General features: G+C 41.2%; 1 protein-coding gene across 1 annotated transcript; it reads right to left on the bottom strand.

Moving 5' to 3' along the window:
• Window positions 1–5,959: 5,959 nt before the first annotated feature.
• Window positions 5,960–15,461, bottom strand: LOC120536836 (zinc finger protein 2-like). Its single transcript, XM_039765350.1, has 2 exons — window positions 14,608–15,461; window positions 5,960–7,840 (listed from the first exon to the last, which is right to left on the bottom strand). The coding sequence occupies exons 1-2, from the start codon at window positions 15,209–15,211 to the stop codon at window positions 6,459–6,461; spliced, it is 1,986 nt and encodes a 661-aa protein (XP_039621284.1). The 5' UTR covers window positions 15,212–15,461; the 3' UTR covers window positions 5,960–6,458.
• Between the last annotated feature and the right edge of the window lie 559 nt (window positions 15,462–16,020).

Genomic DNA, 16,020 nt, shown 5'->3' with positions numbered 1-16,020 from the left:
GAAATTATTTATCTTGACTTTCAGAAAGCATTTGATAAGGTGTGACATGAGAGGTTGGGCATCAAATTAAAAGAAGTGGCAGTTCAGGGTGATGTTTTCAGATGGGTGCAGAATTGGCTCAGACACAGGAAGCAGAGGATGATGGTGCGAGGAACCTCATCAGAACTGGCCGATGTTAAGAGTGGTGACCAGCAGGGGGCAGTGCTGGGGCCATTGCTATTTTTAATAAATATAAATGACTTAGATAGGAATATAAGTAACAAGCTGGTTAAGTTTTGCAGATGATACCAAGACAGGTGGATTAGCAGATAATTTGGAATCCGTTATATCATTACAGAAGGAATTGGGTAGCATACAGGCTTGGGCAGATTTGTGGCAGATGAAATTTAATGTCAGTAAATGTAATTTGTAATATATTACACATAGTAAGTAAAAATGTTAGGTTTGAACACACAATGGGAGGTCTGGAAATCGAGTGTACACCTTATGAGAAGGACTTAGGAGTCATAGTGGACTCTAAGCTATCGACTTTCCCACAGTGTTCAGAAGCCATTAAGAAGGCTAACAGAATGTCAGGTTATATAGCGCCTTGATGTGTGGAGTACAAGTCACAGGAGGTTCTGCTCAACCTTTATAACTCACTGGTGAGGCCTCATCTGGAGTCCTGTGTGCAGTTTTGGTCTCCAGGTTACAAAAAGGTCCAGAGAAGAGAGATGAGGCTGATTCTAGGGCTACAGGGGATGAGTTATGAGGAACAATTAAAAGAGCTTAGCCTTTACAGTTTAAACAAAAGAAGATTAAAAGGAGACCTGACTGAAGTGTTTAAAATGATGAAGGGAATTAGTCCAGTGGATCGAGAGTGTAATTTTAAAATGAGTTCATCAAGAACACACGGGGACACAGTTGGAAAGTTGTTAAGGGTAAATTTTGTGCAAACATTAGGAAGATTTTCTTTACACAAAGAACGATAGATAGTTGGAATAAGCTACCATGTAGTGTGGTAAACAGTAAGACTTTAGGGACTTTCAAAACTCAACTTGATGTTTTTTGGAAGGAATAACTGGATAGGACTGGAGAGCTTTGTTGACCTGAATGGCTTGTTCTCATCTAGATTTTTCTAATGTTCTAATCACTTCAAGAGCAGTAGGTCACATTCAGAAGTACCTAAAACATATAAATTCCTTGGAGATGCAATATCAGTACGTTCCTTATATACCGCATATGAATAAATGGCACATTTACAGAAAGCCCACCAGAGCAATTTTGCTCCAGATATATAGGCTTCCAACATACAACTCCATTTGTATTTATTTTAAAATCACGTCAGCTTTTCTTTCATCTGTCCTCCACCCAGTCCTTAAGCAGCATTTGGTGCTGCATAGACCTTTATAGATTTGCAGCCAGAAAAGTTAAAAATAAATTGGTTCAAGTTAATTCAGTTCTGAAATCATAAAAGAGAAGACCAGAAGCGCCATGTTTTAGCTCTTTCACCTTCATCAGGCGGGTGTGAACCGCCATAAAAAGGTGAGATTAAACAGGCAGGGGAGGGAAAAACAAAGCCGAGGCGAGATGAAAGGACTTGAAAGGCGGCCATTGGAGAAGATGAAGGCTGAGATTAGAAGTCGGAGGAATGTGTGATCGAGTCTGAGAATGAGCCGAGCCTCTTCTGCTTTTCTTTGAAAGGTGCCTTTGAAACCTCGTGCAAGGACACAAATAGACAGATCAGAGAGGCTATGATTAAAAGATGTGAAATGTTCCACAGTGAGCTCAGAGGGGTCTTTGATCCTAACAATTCAAACATTTTCCCTCAAATGATCTGAAAGTCATCTCTCACTCTCATTTATGATCGCCTGAAGTACAATAAAGAAAGTTTTTGGACAGGGTAAATTAAATAGATAGGAGCACAGCATTGAATGTGTATCTATGGTATTAGCATCTGATGGTGGAGATTAGGATCGGGGATGGTAATAACTGAAGAGGTCACCCTGAGCCCCTCTGCTTTGGGGGTTTGGAGTTACACCTTCATCTTTTTTGAACATCACTAAAATTCAGTTTCGACATTTCCACCTTTAAACAATATCCTTAGGGATATGTCGTAGCATTCTTCTTCTTAAGACTTTCGGTAAAAGGAAATTTCAAAGCCTCCGTCACCAATACTAACACAGGTCAGTTTGCTTGCCTTCCCCACATTTCTCTGGTCCATGTGCATATGAAGTGTTTAAAGCTGCCAGGACAGGCATTGTGGAATCATAAAAACACATTTGATGAGTACTTTATATAGATAGATAGATAGATAGATAGATAGATAGATAGATAGATAGATAGATAGATAGATAGATAGATAGATAGATAGATAGATAGATAGATAGATAGATAGATAGATAGATAGATTAAACTCCATTTGTCCCCAGGGGTGTATTAATAATGTCCGGTTCAGATCATGGGTGACTTCCCTGTCACATTGTTTTTAATTTTTGCAGATTGTTAATTAAAAAAAAAAATCTGTTTTATTCACCCTTGTTTCTGTTTTGCATTTTGAGTGTCTGTTATGTTATAGCCAAGGTTTAACCCATGGCTGAAGTTTTGCTTTTATTGTTCTGATCACTATGGGTCAGTTGCAGTGTGCTATGAGCTCAGGATGACCCCATGCTGATCTGGTCTGAAGACGTATTTATGGTGACAGCACTAACGTTGCGGTTTATCACTGTGGCAGTATGCTCCAGACTTGTGGACTAGCAGCGGACTAATAGCAGGTCTAAGTGCCACAGCTGGGTGCATCTTGGAGTCGGAGAAAGAGAATAAAGCTACGTACTAACTTAGACCTGGTAAGTGGGTAATGTGACAAAATGAATTCACGCACATCAACATGAAAAAGCCCAAACATGTTGTTAAAGAAATATAGAAAAACCATACATTATATGGAGTGAATGTCCACAATGGCATCACTGCCAAAGGACCGCTTTTGGCTTATGCATTCTGGCTGAGGACTAAAGGGGCTACAGAGTGTCATTGAGTGTAGTTCTATTTGGATCAGTTTTGTAAATATTGCATGCCTTTTCTGTTTTTTATTTGAGATTTCATTCTGTTGTGTTGCATTCTGTTCTTTAATTATTGACTGGATTTGGTTGCTTTGGGTTGCCTTTTTAGGGCAAACCCTTTCTGTTTGTCGCTTCTTTTTCTTTTCCCTGCCTTGCCTGTTAAAAAGAAATCTCCAATTACAGTATAAAAGAACGTTGTTTACTTTTTGTCCTATAGACAAGTTTCACCTTCCTGTCCATAGTTCAACAGTTAATTAGTGAATAGACTGATATACAGTGTATCCGGAAAATATTCACAGCGCATTACTTTTTCCACACTTTTGTTAACTGCTTAACTTGTCTGTGGTTGACAAGTCATAATAAGAGAGAAAGAGGAACTTGTGGTTGACTGAATTGTGCAGGATAAGCACAAAGCTTTGTGGGCATACAAGAGTTAATATGAAGACAGTGTACTTTTAGCACCTTAAGGTTATGAACCTTTAGACTAATAAAACTGACAGAAGGCCATCCGGCCAAGCGGACCAGGTTGATAGAGACCTTTTAAGGTATCTCCATTCTGCTATATCTTGTTAGCAACAGTGTATTAAAGCTTATGTTTTGAGTGGGACCTGAAATCTGATTTTGGAATGTATAAAATGATGCAGCCAAGGTTCCTCTTTGTAACAATTTCCTTTATTGCTTTACTGATTTACTGTATGTCGATCACTTTTACACTTTGTACACAAATCTGTGTCTTTATGTGTACTTATTAAGTAATTAGTGATTTATTAAATTTGTGATTTCATTTTACCTGACATTTGGCTTAACATGTCCAACCAATGAAAGCAAGAGAAAGTGAAGGCATGACTTACACTTCTTCTTCTTTCGGCTGCTCCCGTTAGGGGTTGCCACAGCGGATCATCTTCTTCCATATCTTTCTATTCTCTGCATCTTCTTCTGTTACACCCATCACCTGCATGTCCTCTCTCACCACATCCATAAACCTTCTCTTAGGCCTTCCTCTTTTTTCCTCTTCCCTGGCAGCTCTACCCTTAATATCCTTCTCTCAACATACTCAGCATCTCTCCTCTGTACATGTCCAGACCAACACAATCTCACCTTTCTGACTTGAGCTGACCCTCTAATGTCCTCATTTCTAATCCTGCCCATCCTCGTCGCACCTAGTGCAAAACTTAGCATCTTTAACTCTGCCACCTCCAGCTTTGTCTCCTGCTTTCTGGTATGTGCCACCGTCTCCAACCCATATAACATAGCTGGTCTCACTACCATCCTGTAGATCTTCTCTTTCACTCTTGCTGATACTCGTCTGTCTTGCCCAGAGGGGACTGGGCAGTCTAATGGTCTGGAATCCCTACAGATTTTATTTTTTTCTCCAGCCGTCTGGAGTTTGTTTCTGTTTTTTCTGTCCAACCTGGCCATTGGACCTTACTCTTATTCTATGTTAATTAATGTTGACTTATTTTATTTTCTTATTGTGTCTTTTATTTTTCTGTTCTTTATTATGTAAAGCACTTTGAGCTACTGTTTGTATGAAAATGTGCTATATAAATAAATGTTGCTGTTGTCACAAATTACTCCTGACACTCTTCTCCACCCACTCCACCCTGCCTGCACTCTCTTCTTCACTTCTCTTCTACAACCCCCATTACTCTGTACTGTTGATCCCAAGTATTTAAACTCATCCACCTTCACCAGCTCTACTCCCTGCATCCTCACCATTCCATTGACCTCCCTCTCATCCACACACATTTATTCTGTTTGTTCCTACTGACCTCCATTCCTCTCCTCTCTAAAGTATATCTCCACCTCTCCAGGGTCTCCTCAACCTGCTCCCTACTATCGCTACAGATCATAATGTCATCAGCAAACATCATAGTCCATGGGGACTCCTGTCTAATTTTGTCTGTCAACCTGTTCATCACAATTGCAAATAAGAAAGGGCTCAGAGCCGATCCCTGATATAATCTCACCTCCAACTTGAATGCATCCATCACTCCTACCGTAGACCTCATTACTGTCACACTTCCTTCGTCCATATCTTGTACAACTCTTATGTACTTCTCTGCCACTCCCGACTTCCTCATACAATACCACAGCTCCTCTCGAGGCACCCTGTCATATGCTTACTCCAGGTCCATAAAGACACAATGCAGCTCCTTCTGGCCTTCTCCAAACTTCTCCATCAACATCCTCAGAACAAATATTGCATCTGTGGTGCTCTTTCTTGGCATGAAACCATACTGGTGCTCACTAATCATCACCTCAATTCTTAACTGAGCTTCCACTACTCTTTCAAATAACTTCATGCTGTGGCTCATCAATTTTATTCCCCTGTAGTTATTACAGTCCTGCACGTCCCCCTTATTCTTACATATTGGCACCAGTACACTTCTCCACTCCTTGGGCATCCTCTTATTTTCCAAGATTCCATTAAACAATATGGTAAAAAATTCCACTGCCATCTCTCCTAAACACTGCAGCTCCTGGCACACCTCCTGAATCAACGCTCTCATTCTAGCCGAGTCCATTTGTTTCTGTTAAAGACCACCTGTATTCCCCCAGGCTAGCTGGCCTGGCCAGCAAATTTCTGCTTTGGATTTTCAGCTAGGGCTACAGACATTCAGAAGTCTTATTTAATGAATGGACAGCATTAAACATGTGAAGTATAAGGACAGCTAAGTAAAGACAATCTATGAAATGCTAGATGTTCTTGTTTTTCTTTCCAACCCTGCACTCTCCCAGTACTCCTAGACCCAATGGTGTCTTCTTGTTTGTCAATTGCCCAATGACCAAATCCTACAAAAAATGTCTTAATGCATTCAAATACTTTATATTTCTATTTGAAAAAGACACAAAAGAGAATAAAATTGACTGGACCATTTACTCAAGCCCAAAATGGAGAAACAATACACTAAAATTAGTATCATTCTAAAAAATTAAATAATTTAAGCACACGAACAGTAACATTGTGAACTTGTTTGACATTTAGTATTTCATTGTAAATTTACATTCTTTACACCCACAATGAAAACAGCACTTTGTAGACTCAAGTGGTTTTGTCAGAGTAAATGCAACGTAAACCATCTTGGAAATCTGGAGCTGAACCTTCCCCAGTAGAAACTGATGCAAATTCCATACAAGAGAATATTTCAGGCTATAATCTTTACAAAGATGAAAACAGTAGAGAAAATAAAGATAAGAGTCCATGAACAATATAATATAACAGGTCCTTTCGAGTCTACACAACCATCATCAATTCAGCCTGCCCTACACCTGTCTTATCTACTATGAAAAATTTGTGATTCTATTACAATAAATTACCCATCCCTTTTAATGTGTTTACATGAATTTGTTATTCAGCATTGGTTGACACGAAGAACTTAAGCAATCCCCAACATCCCAGTTAAATGTAGCAAACGTCTACAACTTCTTTCCAATGTGAGTTCTGCTGTGTCTTTTTAAGGCTCCACTTTCGGCAAAGCTTTTGCCACATTCAGTACAACTGTACGGTCTTTCCCCAGTGTGAATTCGGTTGTGCGTTTTTAATGTGGTCGATGCACTAAAGCTCTTCCCGCATTCTGCACAGCTGTACGGCTTCTCCCCAGTGTGGATTCTCAAGTGTGACTTCAAGTTGGAAGAAACACTAAAGCACTTCCCGCATTCGGTACACTCGTACGGCTTTTCTCCGGTGTGAGTTCTCAGATGTGGTTTCAATTCGGCAGATACACTAAAGCGTTTCCCACATTCAGTGCAGCTGTATGGCTTTTCTTTGGTGTGAATTCTTCTGTGTTTTTTCAGCGCCCCACTTTCGGCAAAGCTCTTGCCACAGTCAGTACAGCCGTAGGGTTTTTCTCCCGTGTGAACCCTCTTGTGTCGATTTAAAGCCCCACTTTTAGGGAAACACTTCCCACATTCTGTACAGCTGTAAGGTTTCTCCCCAGTGTGAATTCTTTGGTGGTCTTTTAAGTCTGTAGATGTGTTAAAGCTTTTTCCACACTCTGGGCAGTGGTATGGTTTCTCTCCAGTGTGAAGCCTTTGGTGTCTTTTAAAGTTTGCACTTTCCGAGAATCGTTCTCCACATTCAGGACAGGTGTACGGCTTCTCCCCTGTGTGAACTTTGTGGTGTGCTTTTAATATTCTAATATCATGAAATCTTTTTCCACATTGAATGCACTTGAATGGTTTCTCCCCGGTGTGAACCCTCTGATGGGTCAGAAGCTTGTTTAGACGGCTAAACGTCTTTCCACATTCTGTGCAGCTAAGTAATTTATGTGTGGAATGGGGTTTCAAACCTGCATTGTCATTAAAGGTCCTCTCACGCCCTGGTTTGTCATTATCAGTGCTGCTTTCCAAGAGCTTATTCTGTGTGAAAGATATTTCATGACCAAGACTTGCTTGGCAGTTTTCCATGTAGGTGGTCTCCCTTGTTTCCACCGGTTCTTTCTTTATGCGCACATCGCCAGGGAGGCACTCTTGAGAAATCTGAGCCATGCTAAATTCAGAATTGAAATCGAAGATCTCTTCTTTTGCCTGGAAAGGTCCATCCTGGTCCACATCCACCTCATTTTTAACAGTTACCTGCCCAGTAAACTTGTCCCTGCCAAGTGCATTGCTTTTCTCCATTTCTTCTTGTAGGTCAACACCACCATTTGTCATTTGATTTTGGTAGGTAGTCTTTTTAGAAAAGTCACATTCATCGTGGCAAGTGTCTGCGAGTAGAGTTTCTTGGATGCTCGCACATTCTTCCATCTTCACAATTTCCATCCCTGTGTCATATTGTGAGTTCTCATTGGAGAGGTTATCTGTGTAGAGAAAGAAGATTATTCTTTATTGAAAGATCATTACTTATATGAAGCTGAGCCCTAGCATGAAGTAACAGTCCAGCAAATTAACTCTAAACTCATTATAATTCCATAACTAAATAAGTTATACTTCACAGTAATGCCATTTTACTCTTGTGCTTAAAAGAGTTAAAAAGGACTAATGACCATCTCTATTTCTATATATAATCTTCATTTGGATCTTGATCTTTGTCCGTGAATGAATTAGAAGAAGAAGCACTAGATGGCAGTAGAGAGACAGTTAACACATAGGCATTGCATTAAGAATCTCCTCCAGGCTTATACTACTGAAGACTGTAGTACGCCATTCACACCTCAAAACACAGACATTCAAACTAAACACATTGTTGTGCTTTAAATTAACTAAAGATATCTTTATTTAGATCTTGATCTTTGTTTGTTCGCGAATTCCACGCATGCGAAGACCACCTTCCAGCTTAGTACGTTGTTGTTACTCACGGATGTCAACAATGTGCCAGAATAACGAAAGGGGTGGTGGACAGTGTTACACTGGTTAGCTCCTGAGGCCTGGTTAAAGAATGAGATTGCCGAAGATAAAAGGTACGTGCCGTAACATAACATATGACTGAAAGAAAGACAGTGGGTAAAATGAATGACAACGTAACAGCACGTTCCGGAAATTATTATTGTTACGTTGTAGCTGGCGAGTGCTGCGCGTCTCACAGTGGTACCGTGACTTGCTCACATGTCAGTGAAGTGATCCCTATTTATGCTTTAAAGAGCCCGGATACCTATGTGTCCCCCTTTTATAACCATTGCTCCGTGTATATTGCCTTACTCTTTGGATTGCCACAAAGCAACCTGCGAGATTGGAGAAAGGTTGAGAAGAGATCGTGAGAGGAAATGACAGCGTCGTGAAAATGAGACGGACTGTGAACGGACAGAAGCAGAAATGCTCCTACACCACCACATAATTACGATTCGGACAGAGATTCTGAGTAGGCCGTTCCTATCAAATCAATGTCCAAGGGTTTTCTTTTGTAATTTTGTTTCCCTTATAAAAAATCATAATGCTGTGCAACGAAAGGCCCAGTTCACGACTAGCAGCCGCGTTTAAACAGGGAGCCCTTCACAGGCAACTTTAACACGCGCAACGTAGTTGGCCGCATATGGCTAGTTTTTTATATTGTTATAACTGTATGTTATTTTCATTCACGTTTCACATTAACTTTTAATCTCAGTATGTTATGATTTGGTATGACATTAGGTCCTCTAAAGCCACCAGGTTTTTAATTTCCGTCACTAGGTTCACTTCCAGTGGTTTTAGGGGTGTGGCCTCTGAGGTTGTGACCCATGCATAATCCACACGACGGACGGGATTAAAGAACGGCAATGAGTGCAAATACTAATCCGATCTGTGGATACCAAATCTCTGAAGCATTTTACTTGGTGCTCTTTCCTCGTGTGTACTTTCGGTTGCTCTCTCGATCACAATCATTGTCTCTCATATTTGGCTTCACGACGGTCCCAAGCCCGGATAAATGGGGAGGGTTACATCAGGAAGGGCATCCGGTGTAAAATTTTGCCAAATCCATATGCGGACAGATGATCCACTGTGGCAACCCCAAACGGAAACAGCCGAAAGAAGAAGAAGATGATATTGGGCTTCAGTTTGGTTTCACTTTGTATTGTTTTTATGTTTTATTTTTTTACAGGAATCTCCCAGTTTTTGCTTAAAGGTTCACCTGCCAGTTTGCTCACAAAACACTGTACAAACACCAAGTCTTACTTACAGAAAAAGGAAATGTTAGTAGAGACAACAGACAGAAAGCTAAACTGGTAAAAATGTTTACCTTGAGTTTAGCAAGGTAAAACAGTCAGAAATTTAAATAACATGCATAAAAGCAAAGCTCTTAAACCATTGGTGATCTTCATGCATGCAGACCTCGTGAACATGTACACATGGGTGAGCAATGTCGGTTCTGGAGGTTCAAAGCGGTGGCAGGTTTTTGTTCCATCCCAGTTAAGAGACGTCAGTTATTGCTGATGAAGCACTTATTGCTCAAGTGACATCTTGATGTTTCATTTTAGTGGTCTCGGTTATTAAGGTTCCCCACCAATATTGGATTGTTTCAGTCCTAAACAGTTCATTTCACTTGCTCCATATTAGCAACCGACAAAGGAACCAGCAGTTCTCCATCTAATTTGTTTCCATTTCTCCCTGTGCATATTCATCACGGACCATCTGGTTTAATAAAATGTTTGGAAGAAAACTGAAGAGATAAAGTAAAGGACTGAGAATTACTCTTCCATTTTAGGCTTCAAATTATTTGGATGGTATCCTTGGAAAGGGAAAAAAAAAACCATATGATATATAACAACGACATCCATCCATTATCCAACCCGCTATATCCTAACTGCAGGGTCACGGGGGTCCGTTCTAGCCAATCCCAGCTAACACAGGGCGCAAGGTAGAAAACAAACCCTGGGCAGGATGCCAGCCCACCGCAGGGCACACACACACACACCAAGCGCACACTATAGACAATTTAGAATTGCCATTGCACCTAACCTGCATGTCTTTGGACTGTGGGAGGAAACCCACGCAGACACAGGGAGAACATGCAAACTCCATGCAGGGAGGACCCGGGAAGCAAACCCAGGTCTCCTAACTGCGAGACGGCAGCGCTACCCACTGTGCCACCCCATGACCCGACATTGCAACATTACATACTAAGAAGCCATAAAATTAAACAAGGCCTGATATCGGTACAGATTGGTCTCCACTTAAGCAACTGGATTGTAACAAAACCCTGCAGCCACTTCAGCCCTCTAAGACTGACATTTTGCACCTCCCGTCTATCAAAACAACATTAAGCAGAAGGGGCTTGGGGTGTTCACTTTGGGGCTGACAAGCCTTTAAAAATCATCAGCTTAAAGGAGAAGAGGGAAAGGCAGAAAGAGCACAAGTCACCAAGAAGACCCATGCGGTGAGACGCAGCAATGTAACTCTAGGAGACTGAATGACACACACATTAGGTGAGTCGGCTAGCATCGTCTGTGACGCTTCCTAAAATAGTCAGGTTGTATTGCTGATTTTTCCACACCCATTTACCTTTTTATTTCCTTTCGCTTTTTGACAAATTATGAATATTTTAAGAATGTTAAGGACTATAATGACTGAATTAAAGTCTGCTGCCTCCTCCCACTGCTTGCCTTGTTGTTCTGTCTTGCCATCTGGGATTATAAGGACAGAGAAATTGTCCTCTAGTAGGAGAAGTGAAGCACAGTAGCAGTCCGTCCTGGGTATATAATGTATAGATCTGTCATTGAAGGGCATTGCAATTACCGGGCTGTGAATCCTTCTTGACCAGGTGAGTGCAAGGAGAAGAGAGCAAGAGTTGTGGTGGAATATGTGTGTGTGTCTACATAACAACAAATATGGATGTTCGAATAAAAGTATCTCTGTTGTATGGTAGGGTTACACCAAACCCCTTCCACAATAAAACATGTACAATAATTCATAAAACCACGGTGGTATGTTTTGGACATAGATATTTGAATGTAGTAGCTAGGATAAAATAAGTAGATGGATAGATAAAAAGGCATTATAAAATAAATAGATATTAATATTAGCATAGTAGGCAGAATAACATAGCTATGGATAGATAAAAAAGCACTATAAGATAGATATTAATTTTAGCATTGTAGACAAGATAGAGAGACAGACAGAAAGACAGATAGATCTCACTTTTAGAATAGTAGTTAGGATAACAGATATTAATTTTAGTATAGATGGCAGTATAGCACAAATAGATGGACAGATAAAAAGGCAACATAAGATAGAAAAATATTAACTTTTGTAATGTACAGAATAACATAGATAGAAGGACAGATAAAAGGGCATTATAATTTAGATGTTAATTTTAGTATATTGGCCAGGACAATGTAGGTAGGTGGAGAAATAAAAAGGCACTATTAAATAGATAGATGATCTTTAAGACAAAGACACATTTTTCCTGATTTCCTCCTCTTCTGCACAGTTTAAAATTACAAATCAAGTGATTAAAGTGCACAGTGCAGACTTTCATCAAACTACACTACAATAAGGATCCGTCCGTCCTTCCATTATCCAACCCGCTATATCCTAACTGCAGGGTCACGTGGGTCCGCTCTAGCCAATCCCAGCCAACACAGGGCGCAAGGCAGAAAACAAACCCTGGGAAGGACGCGCGCGCACACACACACACACACACAGCACACACAAAGGACAATTTAGGATCGCCAATGCACCTAACCTGCATGTCTTTGGACTATGAGAGGAAACCGGAGCACCCGGAGGAAACCCACGTAGACACGGGACGAATATGCAAACTCCACGCAGGGAGGATTGGGAAGCGACCCGTGGAGGACCCACTGCGCCACCGTGCCGCCCTACATTAAAGATCCCAACAGGAAAATGTAGCAAGGTTGTGTTACACAGCAATCAAGCACTAAGGCAGCGGTTCTCTGACTTTCGTATTTTGCCCCCGCCCCCTTTTTTCTACCTGGAATAATTCTGCACCCCCTGCATAATATAAAATAGATGAGAATAACCCATGATACAACTAACAAAGGCATGATACTCGTACGGTGTCCTGTCATTTTTACTTCCATAAAATTTGCAAACGTTCGGCTAACTTCGATTAACTATTTGCAATTTATCTCTTTAATGAGCTTTAATAACTGTTAAAATGCCTTGTGTGGTTTTTGGCCGCGTGACCCTGTATTCGGATTCAGCGGGTTAGTAAATGGATGGTTTTTGGCAGTAATTTTAATCCCAAAAACAAATAATAAATTATTAATTCTTATTTAATATATTTTATGTAAAGAAACGATTAAATATGTTTTCATTTTTTTAAATCTCGTAAACGAGGAAACCGATGAAGTCATTCTCCGCGAGACGAACGTAAGACGAACGTATTTTCGTCCGACAAATATTATACTGCTGTTAGTTGTATCATGAAAATACCCAATACGCAGTAAATTATGTAACTCAATTTGGCAATATTGGCTACGCTGCCAATGTGGTGCAGTCGCGCCGCATTATCAGCTGATCTACTATTACCCGAATGTTCGCGACAGATACCGGTACGTCTCGAACTTTGAAAATACGATACTATAAAAGCAGTAGCAGCGGCGCCGCTCGTCATAGAAACAAACTTCAGATAGAAAAAGAACTCAGAGTGTCTCTCGAATATCAAACCAAACCTGGGCAGGCACATATTACTCATTAGATCTACAGTATGCCTTATAAATATTTTATTTTAATTTTAGTTATAATGCATTCGTTGTGATTATATGCTTGCAAATTTAAATTTGAAATAAAAATGTAAAAAAATAATTTTGATGTCTTGTTCATTTATTCAGCGCACCGCCTCATTCTTGCCATGATACTTGGAATGAGACTGGGATGAAGATGGCTCACTACATTTCTGAAGACCTCTTATGAAGACCTGGACAGCACGGTGGCACAGTGGTAGCAGACTGGGGGTCAAGTCTCAAGTGCACCCTGTGTAGAATTTGCATGTTCTTTCCATGTCTTTTTTCCCAGGTGCTCCAGTTTCCCCCAGAGTCCAATTTGACAGTCACGTTAGGAGTATAAATTGACCTCTGAAGTAAATGTGTGTTCACTCTGCAATAGACAGGAACCTCATCTAGGTGTTGTCCCTGTTTTGCATCTGATGACTTGTGGAAAGGATATGGAAAGCAAGTTAAAAATGTATGGATGGGTAATATGAGCATGTGTACAGTGTCCCTAGACCCCCAGAATGGATATGTTAAAGAAAACCTGTTTTCATTATAAAGATAACTTTTGAAGTTATCGATACATTACACGCTCATAAGAGATTTCGCAAATGAATTTAATTGCCTTCAATATAATCTACTGAGTTTTTTGGAAACTAGGTACTGATGAAATGCATCATTCGTGAAGCCCTGAAGTGAAAAAAGATGATACTTTAGCGATACTTCTCGAATTAATTAATTACTTAATAATAATAATAATAATAATAATAATAATAATAATTCGCATTACCATTTTCACCTTATGTTTGTCCATCATGGAACTTGTATTTTAACTCATAGCTTAGTGCGCGATATGAAAATACATTAGAATAAATCGCTCTTCTTCTTCGTGGTCACGTTTGTACTATACGTTATTCCAGTGTGCAGTCGATTTTTGTCCAAGAAGTCTAAAACTGCAGAGTTGAGTGGACACGCGAGACGAAATGACTTAACAACTGCGCCGTGGCTGTCTTAAGCAGATGCGCGTTTGTATTAAATTAGCAGCACCCAGAAGCTGTGCACTGAGCATGCGTTACACAGCTGTGCGTCCTCAGTAAATCATGAAGGGGGTCTAAAATCCAAGGGGTGCCAATAGCAAAAAAAAAAAATCGGGAGGTCGACTTTCTCGTAATATGGGGATGGATGTTTGAGGAGTAAACCGCAAGAAAAATGGTAAAGTACCAGTTCCGTTTAGCAGAAGTAGCCCAAAAGTTGATAAGAATCTAAGTTTTGTACCCAATACTTGTATGCAAAATTTGGTTGACCTCAATGAAAACGTACTCAAGTTATCGTGCTTGCATACATAATTCCAAAAATGGCATTTTTGGACTCAGGGTAGTCTAAAACATCTAAATTCATCAAAATCTCGACGTCGAATTTTTGGACGATTACAATACTTTCCCTATACTTCGTATGCGAGAAATTAATAAAGATATACTTACGTGCAGTGCATCTGCCTTCTTCACACAGACTCCTCAGTGTCTGCAAATAACGCAGCGCGACTACCAAATAACTCTTCTCCTCTTCCGGACTCTGCTGCCCGCAGCGGTTTTCATTAGCAACGCATTCGCCGGAGTCTGTCCCCCATGGCCGGGGTGCGAGCCCACTCTCGGTGGCCGTATTCGCAGTAAAGAAGGGTATGCGGTCCGCGGAGGTCCCCCCGTGCCTCTGCACTGGCCGTGATTCACACCGACAGGATTCTAACTGTCGCCTCATCCTTCGGATTTCCTTTTCGTATTCGCGTAACCTGTAGGGCAGCTCCTCGAAGAGACTCCCCACGAAGGCAGCGAATTCGCGCACGATGATCTCCGCCGCCGATTTCACCGCCTCCTCGATCACGAAGGACACGCGACATTCAAAATCGCACCCACCGTGCAAATCTTCATTTTCATCTTCTTCTGTTTTTATACCTAAAGTACGGAGCTGCCGGTTCATTTCATTGATGACGGCGTGCGTAGCTGATGTGGCCGTTTCTTCGATCCTGGCGGCGAGTTGATGTTTCAGATCGCAGGCGGAGACTCCTGGGTCCGCTTTGTTCTCAGCCATGGCTCTGCAGGCCGGCACACGGAGCTCCACGGCGGCTTACTGAACCGTCTAGGAGCTGGTGGTCGCTATAAACCCTTTTCTTCCTTCTAAGTCACACGGAGGGGCGCTACAGTAAACTGCCGCAGGCGAACTGACGATGCCGCTTTTTAACATGCCACTTCCCCCCTTCAACATTTAATCCTCAAAATGGGCGATGCCAAGCTCTAAGATCAAAGGCCCCCGAGCTCTCTGGAGCGGTGGAAGTTCACTTATCCGCACTCCACTGTAAAAATGAGGAGTCGTCTATCAAACAATTTTGCAAAATAACACGCTGCATTAAAAAAAGCCGACATACTCGAGCGATTGTTTTGGAATGGGTGAGGTCCTGTACTTGTGGTTAGCCTACCAGCAAGTTTACCATCCGACCGATTTTTCTATTTAATAGTTGTCATCCAGCCTCTTCTAACAATTTCTGGACATGCTTAATCCAGATATGAGTGTTTCACAGCAGAGACTTTCCAAGCTGCACTTCAGAAGCCAACCTGGACGGGACGCCAGGCGATTGAATGGCGCATCTCGCGAACAGAGTGACCCTCAGTGGCTGCTTATTGTTAGTGACTCCCGGGTCCGAAGCCATCAGCAGCCTACCAAGTGTCAAGTCCATTGACGTACGTGCGGTCCAGCGCTCAAAAAATAAACTTGTGAAAGAACTCGTACTATCAGTTACGCAATCATACAGTCAGAGCCGGTCAACTGTTATCTGCCGCCATTAACGAAAGGAGCTTGCGCTGTCCAAACACCAAAGGGGGTCCTAAATCGCCCAACAACAA

This window comes from Polypterus senegalus, chromosome 10 (assembly GCF_016835505.1).
Source record: "Polypterus senegalus isolate Bchr_013 chromosome 10, ASM1683550v1, whole genome shotgun sequence".
NCBI lineage: Eukaryota > Metazoa > Chordata > Cladistia > Polypteriformes > Polypteridae > Polypterus > Polypterus senegalus.
Note: the sequence above shows the minus strand (reverse complement) of the source record. Positions and strands in the feature narration are given on the sequence as shown.